Source organism: Petaurus breviceps, unplaced genomic scaffold (assembly GCF_028583685.1).
Source record: "Petaurus breviceps papuanus isolate PSGF00001 unplaced genomic scaffold, PetGlider_PUasm1.0 118, whole genome shotgun sequence".
Taxonomy (NCBI): Eukaryota; Metazoa; Chordata; class Mammalia; order Diprotodontia; family Petauridae; genus Petaurus; species Petaurus breviceps.
In genome coordinates this window covers 5,059,857-5,080,065 of record NW_027185616.1, presented here as the reverse complement: position 1 = coordinate 5,080,065, position 20,209 = coordinate 5,059,857, and the positions used below count along the sequence as shown (strand labels likewise).

The 20,209-nt window shown below is 41.9% G+C and overlaps 1 protein-coding gene across 6 annotated transcripts in view; it reads left to right on the top strand.

Annotated features, from left to right (window-relative positions):
• CARHSP1 (calcium regulated heat stable protein 1) overlaps positions 1–19,424 on the top strand; it is a 23,244-nt gene extending 3,820 nt beyond the window's left edge. For 2 of the 6 annotated variants that reach the window (XM_069085604.1, XM_069085612.1), the window contains exons 2-6: positions 15,073–15,178; positions 15,608–15,772; positions 16,959–17,081; positions 17,803–17,896; positions 18,907–19,424. In XM_069085604.1, coding sequence (XP_068941705.1) covers positions 15,615–15,772; positions 16,959–17,081; positions 17,803–17,896; positions 18,907–19,002 — 471 coding nt within the window. In that variant the 5' untranslated portion in view covers positions 15,073–15,178; positions 15,608–15,614 and the 3' untranslated portion in view covers positions 19,003–19,424. Of the gene's footprint in view, positions 1–7,620; positions 7,676–15,072; positions 15,179–15,607; positions 15,773–16,958; positions 17,082–17,802 lie in introns of those variants that run through there. The other 4 variants (XM_069085595.1, XM_069085619.1, XM_069085628.1 and 1 more) reach the window with 3 other exon arrangements.
• The last annotated feature ends 785 nt before the right edge of the window (positions 19,425–20,209 follow it).

Sequence of the window (20,209 nt, the reverse complement as noted above, 5' to 3'; positions counted from 1 at the left end):
GAGACAGAGAGAGACAGAGAGAGACAGAGACAGAGACAGAGAGAATACAAAGGAACATTCAGGGAGTTTACATTCTCTTAAGGGAGATTTATATATATATATGTTTATTATATACTATCAGGGATGGCAGAACCTTCAGCCTTAAGGCCACATGTGGCCCTCTAGGTTGTCAGGTTTGGCTCTTTGAATCCAAACTTCACGGAACAAATCCCTTTAATAGAAGGATTTGTTCTGTAAAACTTGAACTCAGTCAAAAGGCTGCACCCAATGACCTAGAAGGCCACATGTGGCCTTGTTGAGGGGGCAGGTTCTTCACCCTTGATAGTATATACTGATAGTATATATGTCTAATAACTAGATAGATAGGTAGATAAAAAGATAGATAGAAGACAGAGGCAGGCACTAGCAGCTTGGGGGGTGGGAGACAGTCAGGAGAAGTCTGTTGAAGAAGGGTGTGCATGAGCTGAGCTTTGAAGGAGACGAGGGGTTAGGGATTTCTAAGAGGGGCTGGCAGAGAGGGAAGCCAGTTCCAGGTATGGGAACAGAAATTACACAGGCTTGGAGATTGTAGGTGGAGTGGCTGCTGAGGAAAAGCAAAAAGACTAGTTTGTTTGGACTTTAGGGATTGTGAAAGGGAGTGGTTGGGGCCAGGGTTTTCAAAGTCAAACAGGAGTTTACATTTGATCTTAAAGGTAGCTGTGTGGAGGGTGGATTGGAAGTAGGGAGACCAGTTAGAAGGTTATGGCAGTAGATCAGTGATTCAGAGAAAGGGGCCCAGATTGAAACCAGATTCCCAAAGGAGATCATTTAGGGCAGCTGGCAGGCTCAGTGGATAGAGCACCTTTCTGGAGTCAGGAAGTTCTGAGTTCATATCCAACTTCAAGACACTCACTAGCTGTGCCACCTTGGACAAGTCACTTCACCTGTTTGCCGGTTTCCTTAACCATAAAATAATAATAACATAACCACCATCTTACAGGATTGTTACGAGGATCAGATGCTATAGTTGTAATAAAGTACTTAGTACAGTGCCTGCAAAGGTAGGCACTTAATAAATTCATATTCTCCTTCCTCTCCCTTCCCTCCACACCCCTATTAAACTCTTCTAGAGGCCTGATCCTGCTTCAAAGTTTGGAGAAGGACAGAACTGATAGACTTCAAAGACTGCTGGAGAGCAGGGTTCTTTCTATCAGTCATGACATAGAAAAAATAAGGTGGTCATTGGTTTCCTCGACTTTGCCTTTCTCCACCCTCCACCCTAACCCCAGACCAATTAACCGACCTCTAAAGTAGTTGGAATTTGGACATAAGAGGAGGAAACACTTTAGGACCCTCTAGCTTCCTTCTGTTATTCTATTATTCTCCTTCCCTTCTCCACACTCCCCTGCTTGGCCATTCCTGCCATCTGCACTTCTAACAGCTGGCCTCTTTTCAGTTGTATAACTGCAGCCATCTGCCCAGTCACAACCTCTCAGTGCCCTTAGGCAACTCTCTAAGATTGTAAATTGCAAAATAGTTTCCCAATACCAACGATATCATGGATTGGGATCACTAAAACCACCTAGACTACATTTAAGTACGTGGCCCTCTCCCGAGTAGTCATCTTCCAGCTTCCCTGTGAATCACCTTCTTTGTTCTGCCTCTGGCTGGTACCTTGGAGGAGGCAGGGCTGAGGTTTGGGAATGGAGATAGGATCCCATTTTAGCTCCACTCTGACCTTTCCCAGGCTATAAGCAGGTTTGGGAATTTGCTTTCAGGCTTGGTGTACCCAGCAGGTCCCTGGGGCCTGGGTTTCTTGGCAGTGTTCTGGCTTCTTAGAGCCTTCTAGCTTCAGACTATAGAATAGCCCAGCTGTTTGTCTTTCTACCCTACATGTCTGTATTTTCTGGGTCTTTTTGGCCTCTAGAGTGGTTTTAAGCCAAAATTTAACATCCTGGGGCCAAACCCTGCAAGAACCACTTCATAGATCTAGTCCTGCAGTCCCAAGTCTGCATCCAAGTGAGTGTGGCAAATCCTGTGATTTCACAGTATCAAGGTTTAGGAGATCGCTAGTTCTCTGCAAGCCAAAGGCTTATTTTAAAATGCCCAACAGGAGTTTATATTTGATCTATGGACTCTAGAGTTTATTGAGAAGGTAAGTGACACTGTCAGATCTGCCATTTCACTGTTAGGGAAATCACTTTGATAGTGTAGGGAGGGTGGATTAGAATGGGGAAGGCCTTGGAGCAGGAAGGCCAGATTAGGAGGGTACTATAATAGGAGACCCCTCAGTTTCTGGAAAAAGGAGACAGAGAGCTTTCCATGATCCCTGAACTTCTATTACAGTGGATATCAAAGGAGATCACCCAGGCTTTCTGGTCTGCACTCTAGAAGGGAATCCTTATCCTTCCAATGTTCCTGGCAGAGCTGGTATATCAGGTGTACCTATTGGTGGGAACATCAGGAAAGCCTTCCCAGAGAATACATTTTGAACTCTCTACTAGACTGGCCCATTCATACAGGGAGGTCTAGGGACAACTGAAGGCTAAATTAGTGCTCTCCTACCCCATTCTTAAGGAGTCTGTGAAGAAATGGTTTAATTTCACCCCTACGGCAGAAGAATGGACAAATTCCAAGTCATTATGGAAACCTTAAGACCTGACATTCATCCCGAGCCCACTTAGAGATTCAGTGGAGAAATCAGAACACTGGCAGCTTAGGAGACATAAGCTCTAGTCATAGACTCAGGATCCAACATTTAGCTCCAGAAGGAATCTTAGAGGTCCTCCCAGTTCTGCAGTTAACCAGCTATGTGCCTTTGGGTAAGTTACTTAACCTTTGTGTCAATGTTTTTTCATCTTTAAAATGGGATACTCCCACCTGACCCTGTTGTTGTCATGAGATTGTAATGAGGAAATGCATACATACATGCACTCACATGTATATATGTATATACACACATAATACATATGTGTATGTATATATGTGTGTATATATACATGCAAGCATTTTGAAAAGCATTGATAACTATATGAATGGGAGGGATTTTTTTTTTTTTAAAGCAATTGGGGTTAAGTAACTTGCTCAAGGTAACACGGCCAGGTGTTTCTGGGTGGGTGCTAAGTGTCTAAGCCCGGATTCGATCCCAGGTCATCCCAACTCTGGGGCCAGTGCTCTTACTGGCTATGCTACCTGGCTGCCCCAATGGGAGAGATTTTGAGACCCACCTGAGTATCCAGAGCTGGGAGGTTCTGTATTGAGGGTAGTCTAGTGATTTTTTTTTCCTAAACCTATGAGAACAAGGTCCTGGGATTACAAGTCACTCCCCACTCCCATTTTAATTTATTCTTGTTTCTACATAACACACACATACATGCATACACACATACAAACATACCCTGAATCTCTACTTAGAAAAAAAAAACCAAAAAGTTAAGAAAATTTTGTGTTTAAAATGACTGACATCATTTGTGACTTTCTTCACCAGTGGCTCCCTCCCCTTTCTACCATTAATTAGACTATGAGCTCTTTGAAAAGAGGGATTTTTTTTGGCCTTCCTTTGTATCTCTGAGCACATAGTAGGTACTTAATAAATGCCTGTTGATGGACTGTTCTCTGGGGCCATGTGTATGTGCATATTCACATTCTAATTAATCAGAGGTTGGCTATTTTTCTTTTTTAAACATCATTTTCATTCATATGATTGTAGTCATTATGTAGAGGGTGTCCCAAAAGTCTTAGTGCAGCTTTTTAAAAGTTTAAAACAAAACAAAACTTAAAAGTGCACTCAGGTTTTTTAGGACAAGACTTTTGGGGTACTCTATATGTGGAATTCCTGGTTTTGCTTTCTTCATTTTGTAGTCATTCATACACATTTTCCCATGTTTCTCAGAATTCAACATACTCATTATCCACTATGGTGTCCTAATACTCTTGAGTAAGTCACTCATGTTCTCTCCCTGTTCATTCTATCCCATCCAGGTTTGTATGGTATGTTCCTAAAGCTGAGGTCCAGGCAGCAGGTGCCATTAAGCTTAATGTCATTTCTTTGTGTCTTTTTAATCTGTTTATATTTGCTAATAGTTTTCTGGACTTTATCCTCGCCCCCCTCCCTGATGTCTACCACCCTGAGATAATGTGTATAGGAGGAGAAAGCTCCAAACCCAGGGGTCACTGTAAGAAGCCAAACACAGGGAGTTGGGCATGTGTTGCTCAATGAAACTGAGGCTTGCCTTAGTCTTAAAGACTGGGCTTAGGGGCGGCCAGGTGGTGCGGTGAGTAAGAGCGCCAGCCCCAGAGTCGGGAGACCTGGGATTGCTTCCGGCCTCAGATATTTAGCACCCACACAAAATAACTGGCCATGTAACCTTGAGCAAGTTACTTAGCCCCAGGTACTTAAAAAAAAAAAATACTGGGTTTAGAGCCCAGAGAACACTAGAGATAGACCCTTGGTTTCGTCTCCAAAACTTTCCTATGTGACTACAGACAAATTTCAGCTAGCTGAGTCTCAGTTTCCTAATAAAAAAAATGGGGTTAATTATATAAACTCTCAGCTTTGCAGAGTTTGGTAAACCTTACAGTGCCATATAAATGTGAGTTGTAATTATTAACTCATTCACTATCTTGCCCTACAGCAGAACTACCTTTGTTAACCCAGATAGATTAAGGCAGTTTTTCAAGAAGATCCTCAGGCTGACTCCATATTTGTTAATGGTTCCCAAAGGCAGTATGAAATTTAATATAGATAAAAGTTATTTATCCTCCATTAAAGTTGGAATCCTTTTTTAAAAGTCATTTTATTGATCATAATTTTTATTGTGTTGTGCTCATTAAAGGATGTGTTTAATATTTCCACTTTTCTAAATCTGTTTGTGAACTTTTTATACCCCTAACATATGGTCACTTCTTGCAAAGGTACTTTGTACAGCTGAGAAACATGTATATTCCTTTCTGTGTATGTTCAGTAATCACCAGAGATCTATAGTACCTGCTTTTAAAGTTTTTGCTCATGTCAGTAATTTCTTGTTTATTTTTTGTTTAATTTATCTAGGGTCAGAGAGGGAATGCATTGAGATCAACTATTATAGTTTTGCTGTTTATTTATTCCTGTACTTTGATTAACTTTTAATTTTTTTTAATTTTTATTTATTTATTTTTTTAAAGCAATTGGGGTTAAGTAACTTGCTCAAGGTTACATGGCCAGTTATTTCTGGGTGTGGTGCTGAGTATCTGAGCCCCGATTTGATCCCCAGGTCATCCTGACACTGGAGCCAGTGCTCTTACTCGCTGTGCTACCTGGCCGCCCCTTTTTGATTAACTTTTAATTGAAGTATTTCCATATTCCAGATACTGTGGCATGCCATTTGGTGCATATGTATTAAGTATTGATATTTCATTGTCTACGTACTTTTAAGCATAATGTAATTTCTCTATTTATTTTAATCATGTCTATTCTGCTGCCTTATCTGAGATAATTATTTTTATACCTACTATTTTTGAGTTTACCTGAAGCATAATAAGTTCTGTTTCAGTGTTTCATTTTAAATATATATGAATATTTGTTTCAGATATTTCTTACAAACAACATATCATTGGATTCTGCTTTCTAATTTATTCTTCAGTCCTCTTGCTATATGGGTGAATTCATCCCATTCATGTTCACAGTGTTATTGTTGATTGTGTATTTCCCTTCTTCACAACCTCTTCTAATTTTTCCTTTTTTGTCTGCTGTCCCCTTTACAAAGAATTGGATGGTAAAAGAGAAGGAATATGAGCAATGTTAGTGAATTGTACTTGAAAAGATTTTTTTTTTCTTAATTATCTTTTCATCTCTTCCCATCACTCAGAATTCTGGTCAGTGGTTCAGACATTTTCTTTCTTTTGACAATCCACCATTCAGAATTGGTTTGTTTTGCTTGTGACTGTTAACCTTAAGGACTTTACTCTCCTTAAAAACTTTTTTCCCCCTTACCCTTACTTATCCTCCTGCTTAATTTAATACGTTACATTAAATTCTTTGTGTGTATGTGTATTTGGCCCTCCTTTGTCCAGTTCAGATAAGAATGAGGTTCATGTGATGCCTCCTTCTTCTACCTCTTCCTCCAGAAAGCAATAAACTAATTTCTGCTTTCAGGTATCTGCATCTTTGTATTGATTTTTTGGGTAGTGGTCTCTGTCCCACACACTCCCCATATACTCTTTTTCTAGCGCACTCTTTCTGTGAGACATCATAAGTGCTATCCCCTTTTCTCACATTTCTTCTTTAGTGTAATTCCTTTTTCTCTTCCTTTTCTTCCCTTTCAAGACCATCAGAACAGAATGAAACAACTGCCATTTCCTCTGTCTTCCTTATTTAATTTCCTCTATGAGCCTTGAACACTTTCCCAAGATTTTGAAGGGATACTTGCTTCTTCTATTAGAATGTAAGTAATTCCCTGTAGTTCTTCCCTTTCTAGTAGATGAAATGCTTGATTCACCTGAGCTCATCCTTACTTTCCTGGTGGGACACTTAGTCCATCTGTCTTTTTATGCATTCCTGGTATGTATGAAGCAACTTAGAGATATTTCTTTTAGGATGTCTTGATCTCTTTCCAATCTAGTGCCTTTTTTGATTATTGTTGGAGTATATATGGGAGAGGTGGATTCCAAGTCAACAGCCTTTCTTGCTACCATCTTAACTAGAAGTCCCCTTAGTATAAATGCCACTGTTCAATTCCTGTTTTTTGAGGTCTGCCTGGGGAGATTCTTATCAGCCAAAATCCCATGGCAGAACAGACTTTGTTAGAAACTAAAGAATATTGGAAATTTTTGCCCTCAGGTTTGGCTTTGCCGATAGTGGCAATCCTCAGGGCTGAGGGACTCAGTACCTGTTTCTGAAACTGTTGTGTAAGAAGTAGAAGGGCTGGGATAAATGAAGGAAATGAAGTGGTCTGGTCAGTTCTGGGATTGGGCCAAGGACCTAAAGATAGAGGATGAAAGGTTAGTGACCCTAGAGAATAATTTGTAAAGAACTGGGAAGCCCGAGGGGCTATTTTAGGGTTGAAATTACACCTACTGTTAACAATTCTGGGAATTTGGGTGGAAAGGGGAAGAGGGGGAGCTTTTTCTGGCCTTGGGGGAATAAAGCCTTTAGTACTTTCTGGAAGGTTCCCCTTCTCCCACCCCTCCTCCCCCAACCTCTGCAGAATCTGTCCTGAGGGCCTCTGGACTTTAAGCTTTGTTGCTAATTAGAGCAGCAGTAATTATATGCCCTGGAGGGAAACAGGGATTCCAACGGCAGGATGGGGGATCCTGGGATATAGGCCAGCCCTGTTATTTTACAAGTAAGGAAACTGAGTCCCAAAAGGGTGAATTATGTGCCAAAAATGATCTAGTGGAATCAATCATTAAACAAATATTTTTTTCACTATGTTCAAGACGGGATGCTGCCCAGGGACTTGCACGCTAATTTCAGACACAAGACACATACTTAAAAGGAAAACAGAACCATTGTCACCAGAATGTGGGTGGGCAGGGCCAAATTGGCCACAAGAGAGCAAAAGCTGTGATGGCTCAGAGAAAGGATCTAGGAGCACAGATTTGGAGCTGAAAAGGCCCCTAAAGATCATCTAGTTCAATTCTCTCATTTTCTAGATGAAGAAACCAAGGCCCCCAGAGATCACTGTGGGTTAGAATGGTCAGGAAATTCTTCATGGAGGTGAGTCTTGAGCTAGTTCTTGAAGGACAGGTAGGATTCAGATGGTCAGGTTGGGCAGTGAGGGGGAATGGTGGGGAGAGATGGCTTGAGAAAGATTTTGTTTTTCAAAATTGAACCTAAGGTCTCTGACTCTCCCCTTCCCACCACCCTCAAACTTAAGGTCTCTTAAAAGGGGTGGGCCTTTCAAAGAAGATGAAGGTGATTGGTGTGTGGCCCAGGTGGGGACATTTTGTTTTGTTTTAGCCACATGGGACAGCTTTCCAGGGTGGTTTAGTGGGAAGAGCCCTGGAAATAAATGAATGGAATGGAATATTATTGTAGAACTAGAAATGACTAACATGAAGAGTCAGAGAATGCAATTACTTATAATGTCCAGGAGAAGAGCACTTAAAGGAAGCTAAACTCAGTAATTCTAGTAACCAATATTGGTCCTAGGGAAGAGATGATGAAATATACTTCCCTCTTTTTGACAAAGAAGTGGGAAACTACAAAGGCAAAATGTTGCATCCATTATCACCTGTCATCATGGTATTGGCAGTTTTTGCTTAAGCGTTTTTTCTTTGTTAGAAAGGAAGGTTAAATTCCAGGGGGTGAACTCTGTGTGAGGTAGATTAATATCAAGAAATGACTGTGATGTAGGAGAGAAGAGTTAGTTCAAAATACTACCTTTAAACTAAGAATTTCTCTAGCATTTTTGAAAGATAGATGGAGTTGGGTGTCTGCATCATAAAAGAGCTAAAGATGGCCTTTGGGGGTATCAAATTAAAAAGAGCGCTATCTAATAAAAATAAGACTATAACCTCCTTGAGGGGAGAGACTGCTGGTTTTTTTTTCGCTAGTACAGGAATCCCTTGCAATTATTACATTGCATATCGTAAGTGCTCAATAAATGCTTGTTGACTAAAAATAAAATTTGAAAAAGACTGTGATGTTACAAAGAAGAAGCCTTAAAACTTAAAAATTAAAAACAAATGTTTAAAAGTCCCCTGGACCTAGAAGAGTTAGATCTGGGTTTAAGTCATACTTGTTGACTTGTGACAACAGGCAAGTCACGTAATCTTGGTGAAACTCAGTTTGCTAATCTATAAAGTGTGGGGAGTAATGCTGTAAAGCAGTGTTGTCAGATTTAAGTAGAAATGACCATATTTTGCTTTATTTTGTTACTTAATTCCCATTTGCACTTAAATATGGTTGGGGACTAAGCCACATGTGTTTGAGACCTCTGTTATAAAAAGTTATTGTGAGGAAAGCACTTTGTAATCCTAAAAAGTGCTCTATAAATGTGAGTTCTAATTATGCCAGTTCCACTTATCTTTTAAGGCCTAGCTCCATGCCCATGTCCCCATGAAATCTCCTCTCATCATCCTGGCCAGCCCACAGTGGAACACCCTCCCCTGAACCAGTAGAACATTTCCTGTCTATACCACTCATTTGACTCTTACCACACAAGACTTTGTGGTATGTTTTGTTTTTTCTTGTCTTGTATTTTGTTTGAATGCCTCATTCGTGTTTATGACCTTGGGTAAGTTACTTCTCTCTGGACTGTTGATCATCCAAATACTTCGTATTTTTTTCTGGGGTCCTGTCTTACCACTGCTTAAGAATGTCTAGAAAAGTGTTTCTCTTCCCTCCCACCCAACCCAAAAGGAAATTACCCCTGGAGCAGAAATAGGGAGAACAGAGGCTGGGGAGCCTCACTGGGGAATGATAGGAAAAAAAGCTGAGATCTGAAACTGTCATTTGAGATTCATTCCTTTGGCTTGTAAAACCTCAAATTCTGTAAAAGATATAAATGCCTTATTAGGTATCAACACTAGTTCACATTTATATAGATTAGATTGTATTCTTCACTGTACTTCCAAGAGACAGATAATGCAAGAATTTTTAGTTCCTTTTTATGAAAGATAAAACTGAGTCTCAATTTGAATGACTTGCCAATAGCCACATAGCTAGAAAGTTGCAAAAGGGAAATGGAAACTCCTGGTTAGAGAAGAAAGGTTAGTGAGGGAGAAATCACAGAGTGAACTCTGACATGAAAAGGGACTTGGGCTGTTCCTGGAAAAGAATCTCTCTGGTAACATCTCAGACAAATGTGTAGCTAAAGACCTCCAGTGATGGGGAACTCACTATCTTCCAAGGGAACCCATTTCATTTTCAATAACTCCAATTGCTTTTCAATTGTTTTTTTCTAAAATTGAGCCAAAGCCTGACTTTGCCAATTATAGCTGTTGGTGGGCACCAAAAAAAGTCTAAGCTCTTCTCTTACATGGGATGGTCAGTTAAATCACCAAGTATTAATTAAGCGCCTGCTAGTCTCTGCTCTCAAGGAGCTCACACTCTAATGGGAAGGACAGCATGGAAACAGACAAGATATATGCAGGATCTTGAGCCATGGGATCCTACCTATCCATTCTCCTCCAAACCTAGAGCGCATATGAAACTATATCTGGCTTTCTTCTTTTAAGAGGCGGCAAAATATAGAGCTTTATTGCATCTATTTTTACTTTTTTTTTGCTTCCCCTGGCCGGGCAATTGGGGTTAAGTGACTTGCCCAAGGTCACACCACTGGTATGTCTGAGGCCAGATTTGAACTCGGGTCCTCTTGACTCCAGGGCTGGTACTCTATTCACTGTGCCACCTAGCCACCCCTATTTATACTTGTTTGAAGCTGCTAGGGGGCACAGTGGATGGAGTGCTGGACTAGGGATGTAGGAACAACTTGGTTTGAATCGTGCCTGTGAACAATTTACTAGCTGGGTGACCCTGGTCAAGTTACTAAGACTCTCTCAGCCCTAGTTTTCTCATCTGGAAAATAAGAATTATGGTATTTACTGTAATCCCAGGGTGCCATGAGGCTCAAATATGATGATGTATATAAAGTGCTTTGCATATGAATCACCATAAATTTTAAGATGGCGAAATGGTCTTGACTTAAGGTTCCTAACACTTCCATTCCAGGAACTGGTTTCTATTAGTTGGTGAGAATCAGATCAAGAGTAGGTTTTTTTTTCTCATTTCTTTATCTACCTTTTGATAAATTAATTTATTAATTGAGCCAATTCAAGACTTCACCTTCCCTGATTTTGAAAAAGAAGACATATAGCTTTAGATGAGCCAGGTGTCTCCCATTAAATATACATTTCCTACCTAGAACTTATTTTCCTTATGAGGGTAGGAGCAGCCTTGAGGGTAGGGATCATGTTTTTGCCCTTCCTTGTATTCTTACTACTTAGCACAGTGCCTGGTACATAGTAATCATATAATAAATGCTTGTTGGCTGACTGACTAAACAGCATTTCCTTCCTGGAAGCCTTCATTATAAGAAGCTGAAATTCATTATGAGAGGAAGAAACTCTGAACTGGCAATCAGGACCTTGGCTGAATTCTTGACTCACTTTTAGGAAGGTTGCCTGCTTAAAGTGGAAAAGACACTGCATCCAACTGGTGTCAGAGGATCTGGCTTGAGACCTTGGCTCTGTCACTTGCAGAAATCCCTTTTGCATCATACTCAGCAAGTGGACAATCTTGTTTTTGCTTGAAGACTTTTCAGAGGGGGAGACTCTGAAGCTGTGGAGGCAGCCCATTTCACTTTCAGAGCTCCTCCAATTCTTAGGAAACTGCTCCTTGCAACAAGCCTAAATTTGTCTTTTAGCAGCTTCCACTCATTGTTCTTAGTTGTGTCCTCTGGAGCTGAGGAGAACAAATCTGATCCCTCCCCTTTAAATCCTGAATATGGCGATCAGACTTATTGTCTCAAGACTAAATATCCCCATTGCCTACAGCTGATCTTCCTGTTGCGGGAACTCAGGCCCATCCCTCTTCTTGCCTTCTTCCAGATCTGATTTAGCCTCATCAATATCCTTTCTAGAGGGGGATCAGAATGTGGGAACAAGCTATTCCAGATGTGTTCTAACCAAAGCAGAATGCAGAGGAAAGGAGCCTGCTTTTCCTGGACATGAGAATTCTGTCATGCACCTTAAGATTTCTTTAAATTGTTTTTTTTAAGGCTGCAGTGTCACACAAGGCGATTTTTGTGACTCTTATTGCTTGGTCACATTTTATTTTCTAACAAGTTTGAATCAGTTTCCATTTCCACTGGCAAGGTGGTGCTCGCATGTCTGGTTTATTAGAGCCTAGCCAACATTGAATTTTGATGACTTTTATTATATCATAGTTGATTTGCACTTCTTGGATGATTAGATATTTTAAACCTTTTTTTTTCTTATGGATGCTGTAATTACATGTTTCATAGGATCATTGATTTAGAGCTGAAAGGAGCCCTAAGGCCTTCATTTATAGATGAGCCACATGTGGCCCTTCTACTGAATCCAGACATGTGTTCACCCCTCATCCCCTCCCTCCCCCCGGGCCCTTCCCCCCCCCCCCCCCATCTTAGAATGACTTGCCCAGATCACCCGGGTAGTATGTAGGTAATAAGTTTCTAGCAGCGTGACCCTAAGAACATCACTTAACTAACTCCTCTGGGCCATAGCTCCCTCTAAACCAGTTTCAGACCCAGGTCTTTGTCTCAATCCTGCATTCTTTTTACTGTGCCACATTAGTTCTTCATTCTCCCTCTCCTTTTCCCTAGAGAGGTCTGGCCTCACACACTCCAGTTAGAATAGATGCTTTATCCTTTGCTGCTCTCTTTTCCTTTTCTCCCTCCTTCCATCTTCCTCCTAGAGGGGATTTTATATGGACTTAGACCTACAGCTTTCAAAGTCAAGGGAGGCTGGTAGGCCACTTCCTCTCTACCCCTCTCCCTTTTTACCCCTCCTTTTCCGGCCCAGTGGGCTGTGGTCTCCAGTAGAGGTGGGAGGAGGCAGGTACCCATGGGGTTGGAGAACAAGGGCCTGTATTTCAGGAGGGGTTGATGGGAAGGGCAAAGGAAGGGAGAGACTTGGGAGCAGCTGCTATTTTTTGCCTTTCCTGATCAAACTGCCTACCCTACTGGAGATGAGGCTGTGACACTCTGGGGAATTGCTTCCCTCCCCCACCCCACCTCCCTGGGTGGTGTTTCCTTCCTGTGAAGTTGAGGCCCTCCTCCTGGCTTCCTTGAGTTTACTGTCTGAGCACTGGGGTCACCAAAGGCTATTCTCTTTTCTATACAGGATCCAGAGAGGCAGCTTGGGAGAGTAGAGTAGAGATGGAAGGGTGAGGCAGGAGACCTAGACTCGAGTCTGAATTCTAGTCAGCTGGGGTGGGGGGGGCACCTTGGACAAATCACTTTGGCCTCTTTGGGTTTCAGTTTTCTCAACTGTAAAATGAAGGGTTATGACCAGATAGTCTCTAAGGTTCCTTTTAGCTCCAGCAGCCTGTGTATCTCTGGGGAGGGCAGAGGAAGGCTGGTAGAAACAACTAGACCCATTGTTTGGGTGCTTTTAGCACCAAATTTTTTTTCCCTTGGGTGGGCAGGGCCGGATAAGTACTAGCTAAGGCTGCCCAGATACCAGCTTTTATTTTTTCAGGTTTTTTAAAATCACCTCCTCTGTGGCAATATAATGAGAGGGTTTTGTTTGTTTTGTTTTTTGGAAATCATTAGGAAGATCTACTTAGAGAGTGACCTTAGATAAGTCATTTAATCTCAAAGGGTTGCAGTAAGATCTGTAAAATGAAAGGGTTGGACCAGAGGACTTATAAGGTCCTTTTTAAAAAAATTCTTTGTTTTGAAAAATTGTATTTATTTTTCAATCATTTATTTTCTCTTCCTTCCCCTCCAATTTAAAAGGAAATAAGAAAAATAAAAACCTTAATAACAAATACGCATAAGCAGGCAAAACAAATTCCTACATTATTTGTGTCTAAAAAATGTTGTCTCAGTCTGTACCCTGTGCCTCGCACCTCTCAGGAAGTGGATAGATAGCACCTATTGTCAATTCTAGGTCATTCCCTAGTATCAACTGGTACTAAGTAGATGAGAAAGGTACAGGGTACCAGGATATGAGCATCGGAAGATGAAATGAATACTTAACAGCTCTGGGGATAACAGGGAAAGGTCTTAAGGCTCTTGAGGTGGGATGGCCTTAGGATTTCACTGAGGGAGATTGTGGAGAGGGCATTTCCTGTATAAGGAAAGCCTTTGAACAGTAAAGATGTGGGACTGTACAAGATATGCTTATAGAACTGTTGGACTGGTTTGGGGGAGCCTGGAATATTTGTAGAAATTTTGTTTGTTATGTAGGAATTTGTATGGAAGGCTTGACTTAATATAAACTCCCTGAGGGCAGGGAATATTTTTGCTTTTGTCTCTTCAGCACTTAGCACCCTGCTTGGTGAATAGTAAGTGCTTAATGAATGTTTGTTGATTGATTGGATTGTAGAAAGCCTTAAATGTCTGGTTAAAGAATTTTGGACTTTTGCTGATAGGCAATGGCAGCCATAATTATTAAAGGTAGTAGTGATAACAACACACATGTATGTTGTATGTGTATATACACATGTGTATGTATATGTTCAAACGTGTGTGTGTTTATGTGTGGAGAGGAAGGGAGTGCTCTCAAACGCTAGGTGGTATAGTAGATAGAGCACTGGGCCTGGAGTCTGGAAGAACGGAGTTCAAATCCAGCCTCGGACTCTTACTATCTGTGTGATCCTGGGCAAGTCATTTAACCCTGTTTGCCTCGGTTTCCTCATCTGTAAAATGAGCTGGAGAAGGAAGTGGCAGACCACTTTGCTAAGAAAACCTCTGGGAGTCACAAAGAGTCAGACACAACTGAGCAACTACCGCAAAATGCTGGGCACACACAGAGACACACAGAGACAGATAGTGTTTAATGTTTTCAAAGTGTTTTCCCTTGTGTGATACCCCTGAGGCAAGCTGTACAAGAGATAACACCTTTCATTTTTACAAATGAGGGAACTTGCCGAGAGCTTGGTTGAGCGATTTTCACAGGGTTACACAGCTGGAAAGCCCCAAAGTCACTGAGGAAGAGGATCAGAGGTGTGACTAAGCAGAGTTACTGTGGCAGAGTGAACTGGGGAAGGGAAGACCAGAGGGAGAGGGGTTAGGCCATTGCAGCAGCTTAGGCTCGGAGATAGTCAGGGAAAGGAGAACGGAAAGTGCCAGATGTGTGAGAGAGATTGTATGTGATGTCTGAGGAGGCGGGGCAACCAAAATCATTCGGGGCAGAGGGTTGAATGTCATCACCTGAGTCAACCATGACTCCCTCTGCAGTTTCCAGGACAGCCTGGGTGCCTGGCAGAGTGGTGATGCCGTCAGCAGAAACAGGGAAGGCAGGACGGGGAAGAGGAAGAGAGAGAGCGAAGCAGGTTTGGGATGTGCCCGCCTTCTCTGGGGGCTGTCCCCACAGCATCAGAACTCATTGTTCTACCTCCCTCAGCACTTTACACACCCGAGCTCTTACCATTGTTTTCCCCTGAATTCCTGCCTCTGCTAGACTGTGGACTCAGTGATACAGTGTCAGAATTGAGAAGAAGCCGAGGCTGCCTAGTCTAGCCCGTCGCTGAGCAGAGATCTCTCCTCTACATCCTGTCCAGCAAGTGGTAATTCAGCTTTTATCCCTGGAGGGCAGAATCTGTTTTATGTGATCCTCGTCTTAAATTTTTGTTGAGAGACTGACCTAGTACTTTGGTCTCAGGGTAGCCGACTCAAGGATAAACTCCCCGACCCGTAATGTCTTATGGCTTCTAGGACAAATTCTCATTCTAACCCAAAGCATGAATCTCGAATGGCAGGATTTTATGGGTTTATGGCAGCTGGGTTGGGGAAGAGATTTTGTTTGTGTATGCATAAGGAGGGGTGGCTTCTTCTTGCCTCTTAAATGACATGTAAATTAATGTAAATATGGCTTTGCTTACTTTATACAAGTTAAGATGACTGCTCAACTCTGTCTCTGCTGTATATTATAGTTGTTTGTACTGGGGATCTGCCAAAAGGATCTAGAATCTCAGAAATTACATTTCTTCCCTCAGGTAAATCATGTCAGCAGAGCCTCCCCAACCACCAAAGCCCCCCACCCATCCAGCCTCCCTCCGACTACCCGATGGTCCCCGGGAAAGGGACCGTTCACCATCTCCCATGAGAGGGTACCTCATTCCCAGCCCCTTGCCAACCAGGCGAACCAGGACCTTTTCAGCGTGAGTACCTAGAAAAAAAGAGAAGGGGAGTAAAGGTGGGAGATGATTTTTGTGGAAAAGGCCAAGTGGCTGAGGGCTCCAAATGACCAACCTAAGGTGCTGCCCTGTGTTGTTTCACCTCAGTGAGGTGTGATTAAAAAAGGATATTGACATTTCATCATGTAACTCAGTTCTAGCCCTGGTTCCAGACCTTTATCAAGTCAGTTCAGTACCCCTTGGGGCCTATGACTTCTTCAACTATAAAATGGTGGTAAAAATGCCTACCTTGCTTACCTCATACAGCAGATATCAAATGCTTGCTGTGCAAACATAGAGGATAATTCTTGTTAAAGCCCAGTGTTTTGCTGTGCTTTGTAAGCCTGGATTAGCTAGGAGGCAGCGGTATGTGAGTGTGATCAAAAGATCACAAAATGTCAGTGCTGGAAAAGAACTTCATTATGTTTTTTTTAAATTTATTTTTTTCTATCTAAACTTAAAAATTTTTCTAATCTTTTTCCATAAGCTTTTATTTTCTCTTTCCCATCTCTCCTCATCAAACAATTAAAAAAAAAGAAAATGAAAGCCCTAATAACATATCCTAGCCAGTCAAAACAAAACCCCACATTGGCTGTGTCCAAAATTGTATGTCTGCTTGTGCATTTCATCTGTGGTCCTCTGGAGCTGTCATTTTGTCACTGAATTGGTCAGAGTTCTAAAATTGTTCTGAGTTGTTTTTCTCAATAATGTTGTCTTCTTTGTAGAATAATCTAATTCCACCCCCTTCACTCTGTATTGGTTCCCAGAGGTTTTCCAAATTGCCCCTGAAACTATTTGGAAAGGAACTTTAATGATCTCATTTTATAGATGAATTTACTTGTCCACGGTCACATAAGATCAGAAGTAGGACTAGAAGCTAGCTCTCCTTGCTTCACCAGAAGTTATCAGTTGTGTTTTTCTACATTTTGCCCAGCTTTCGAGGCACATGACCCCTACAAATCAGGTGGGTGGGTTCAGTTTCAGAATGAAAGCCCTTATACACAAAGTTTATGATTTCACTGTCTCTGGAGAAAACATGGACCCTGGATTAGTATACCCTGGTGAGAGAATGCCTGAAGTTACTTTGCTCTCTCTCTCTTTTTGAGTGTGGGCCTGGTGGGAACAATTGGGTGAGGTATTGAGATCATTCTCTCTCTCTGCACTCATTCAGGACTGTGCGGGCATCTGAGGGACCTGTCTACAAGGGGGTCTGTAAATGCTTTTGCCGTTCCAAGGGGCATGGCTTCATTACACCAGCTGATGGGGGCCCAGACATCTTCCTTCATATCTCTGAGTAAGTGGTCAGGAGGTAGATATAAAATGTGAGCAGCCAAGTGTGTGTTAGGGGTGCATAGGGGAAAGGAAGGGAGGGAAAGAGTGAGAATACAGTTTCATATTGTCTCAATGGGTCTACAGTGTATGGGCCTTGCCCTGAATCAGGGATTTCATAGGCTAAACTGGTGTGAGATATGTCATGTAGTATGGTGAACATGTGTGAGGAGGGCCCACATGGAGGTGTATTTTTTTCTTAAAGGTAGTTATAAACAGGGCTTCTCAGGGGTTGGGGGTAGAGGGTGGGGAAGGGAGTTTGAGATGAGGGGATAGGAGGAGTGGGGTGGAGGGGGGGGAGGATGGGGAAGGGAGTTTGAGAGGAAGAGAAAGGACAAGGAACAGGATGGAGAGGAGAGTATATATGCATACAGGGGAATGAGGGGATGAGGGAGCCAATGGAAGGGAGGGCATTCCCAGGAATGCCTCTCCTTCTGTAACTCAGGGCTCGCATGTATATATCTGAGATGTGGCATCCATAGACCACACTCTAAATCAGTCTTATTGTCTGGTCCCTAGGAGGGCAGAAGCATTGGATCCTGTCCCTTGCTCTGATGGGCCTTTTCAGACCTGGCTCCCTATTAAGAGACTCAATGGGGAAAGCCCACTGTAGTGTATTGGGACACATTCATGTCTGATCATTGAATTTTTTTTCCTTCCCCTTACTCCCCCCCACTCCCTGATAGTGTTGAAGGAGAATACGTGCCTATGGAAGGAGATGAAGTTACCTACAAGATGTGTTCAATTCCACCAAAGAATGAGAAGCACCAGGCTGTAGAGGTTGTTATCACTCACCTGGCACCAGGCACCAAACATGAGACCTGGTCGGGACATGTCATCAGCTCCTAGGCGGCCTCCTGGTACCCCTGCCTCCTCTCTTCTCCACAGCTTGGCTCTCTTGAAGGACACTGTTCTGGGAGGGGAGGTGGGGCAAGTTTTGGGGACAGACAGATGAATTATGAGTAAATTTAGACTGAAGGGTGGGATGGGAGGGTCAATTGTTAGATGTGACTTATCTCCTGAAGAAAGGAGTGGAGGACCAGGGGCAAGGGAACAGGGGTGAGGGGAAATGTCTTGATTCCTTACCACCTGAAATGTATTAATTTTTTAAAAAGAAGAGGCTCAGTAGCTGAGTGGAGGATTAAACTTTGAGCCCAAAGAGATGTAGAAAGGGCAACTTGGGATGTGTTATTTTCCTAACATTCTGGCTGGCAACTGTTAGCCCCAGCCTCCACATAGACTGACTTTCTCCCCGGACCTGTGTGTGCAGGTACTTTATACCACCAAGTTAGACCTCTGGGACAGAAGCCCAGTAGGAACCCATGATAGGCAGTTTGGATTTTCTTTCCTGATGTCCCAATCCTATAATGACTCGGCTTGTCACTTTTTAGGGTCCTTTGCTATTCTTAGATGTAGCCTCTGTCTTAGCCTTCAGCCAGAATTATTGATTAATTAGAATGGGGCTGACCTGAGGATGATGGAGACTTGACTTGGGAGAAGCAGTTGTGTTCAGGGAATGAATCTGAATTCCTAGGAATTTGTTTCAGTGCCTTTCTTGAGGGGTATAAATCTCTGGGAGGGGAGACAGGAAGGTCCAGTCACTGGCTAGAGAAGAGGGACTGATGGGAGATCAGGCAGCCCAGCCCTTATGTGAATCCCAGGATCCATCTGGAGGGTCATAATCAGTTTTAGCTGAGCTGTGAGAAGGAATCCCTCATTCTCCTGTAAAGCTTTAAACAAGTTTGAGGACTTCCCCACACCTAGCAAAACCTGTGGGCTTTGGTGTAGAGGTGTCAAGTTTGTATCCACGTCTCTGGTTTGAACCATTATACTGTGAAAGGTGGAATAATGGGGGCTCCTGTTTAGAAAACAAAACCATCTCTTAAGGTTTGTACTGAAACACTAGCTAAGGGAGGGGGTAGTAGCTTGCTTTCTGACAACCTAGTTAAAGTGAACACTTTGGATGGTGTCTTATTTTAAATGTGATACAGTAAATGTTTAGTAATTTTTTTAGTGACTAAGGTTTCTGCCTTAAACCAGATACAATTGCATGTATGCGCTTGTGTTTGCTACGAGATTGCCAGTATTGTAAATATATATACATTTTTTTAGGCAAATGAGGCTTTTGGATTTTCCTGGTAATTGGTTTTCTGCATTTTCAGTGATTGCTATTTAAAAGGAAAAATGAATCCTATATTCAGAACTTTGTGGTTTCTAAAAAATTGTAAAAAAATCACTTAAAATAATGCTTATTTGCTGATGATTTAAACTGAAGTTCAAGAATTAAACGCTTAACTTTTGTTGAAAATTGCTAGTTTCTTAGTTTTTGTTACGGTTTCTTATTTATTCTGTAAGAAACCCTATTTGAAAGGGGCTGAATGCTAGAAACACTGATAAAAAAGACTAGTCATAGGATTGGAAATTTAGAGCTGGAAGGAAACTTAGATATCTTCTAGTCCCTTGAAACAGAACTTCACTGACTGCACATGTTGACTTAGAAAATCATAAATTAACACTGTGTTGCATTGTATTTTTAATTGATTAAACATTTCCCAGTTACATTTTAATCTAGTTTAGCAGGCTGATATTTTGACACTTCTGATCTGGTCCAACCCCTTCCTCAAATAACCCAGATCCTTGAGTTTAAATCTAGCTTCTTTCCACTGTACCAGACAAAGGGTTTGTCCTCAGCACCAGACAAAGGGTGTGTCATCAGCAGACATTTATTAGTATGACTAGATTATGGGACATACTAGAGCATGACAGATTGTGTCTGGTGTGACTGGCTGTGCTCAGAGGATCATTACCAAAATGTTGACCATCGGGTAAAGAACTTTTAGATCCTGGAAGCTTATGGAGATTGGCACCTAAGGCACAGAATGGTTTATTTACCTTGGTAGATGGAGTGAACATAGATTTAAGTCACTGAAGTGCTAATGGGTGGTAGGGCAGAAAGAGTATAGGATTGGAGTCCAAGACTTGAGTTCAAATTCCAGCTGTCTCTTCTAATTGACCTTGGCTTTCCTGATTTTATATATATATATATATAATATTTTATATATATATAATATTTTATATATATAATATTTTATA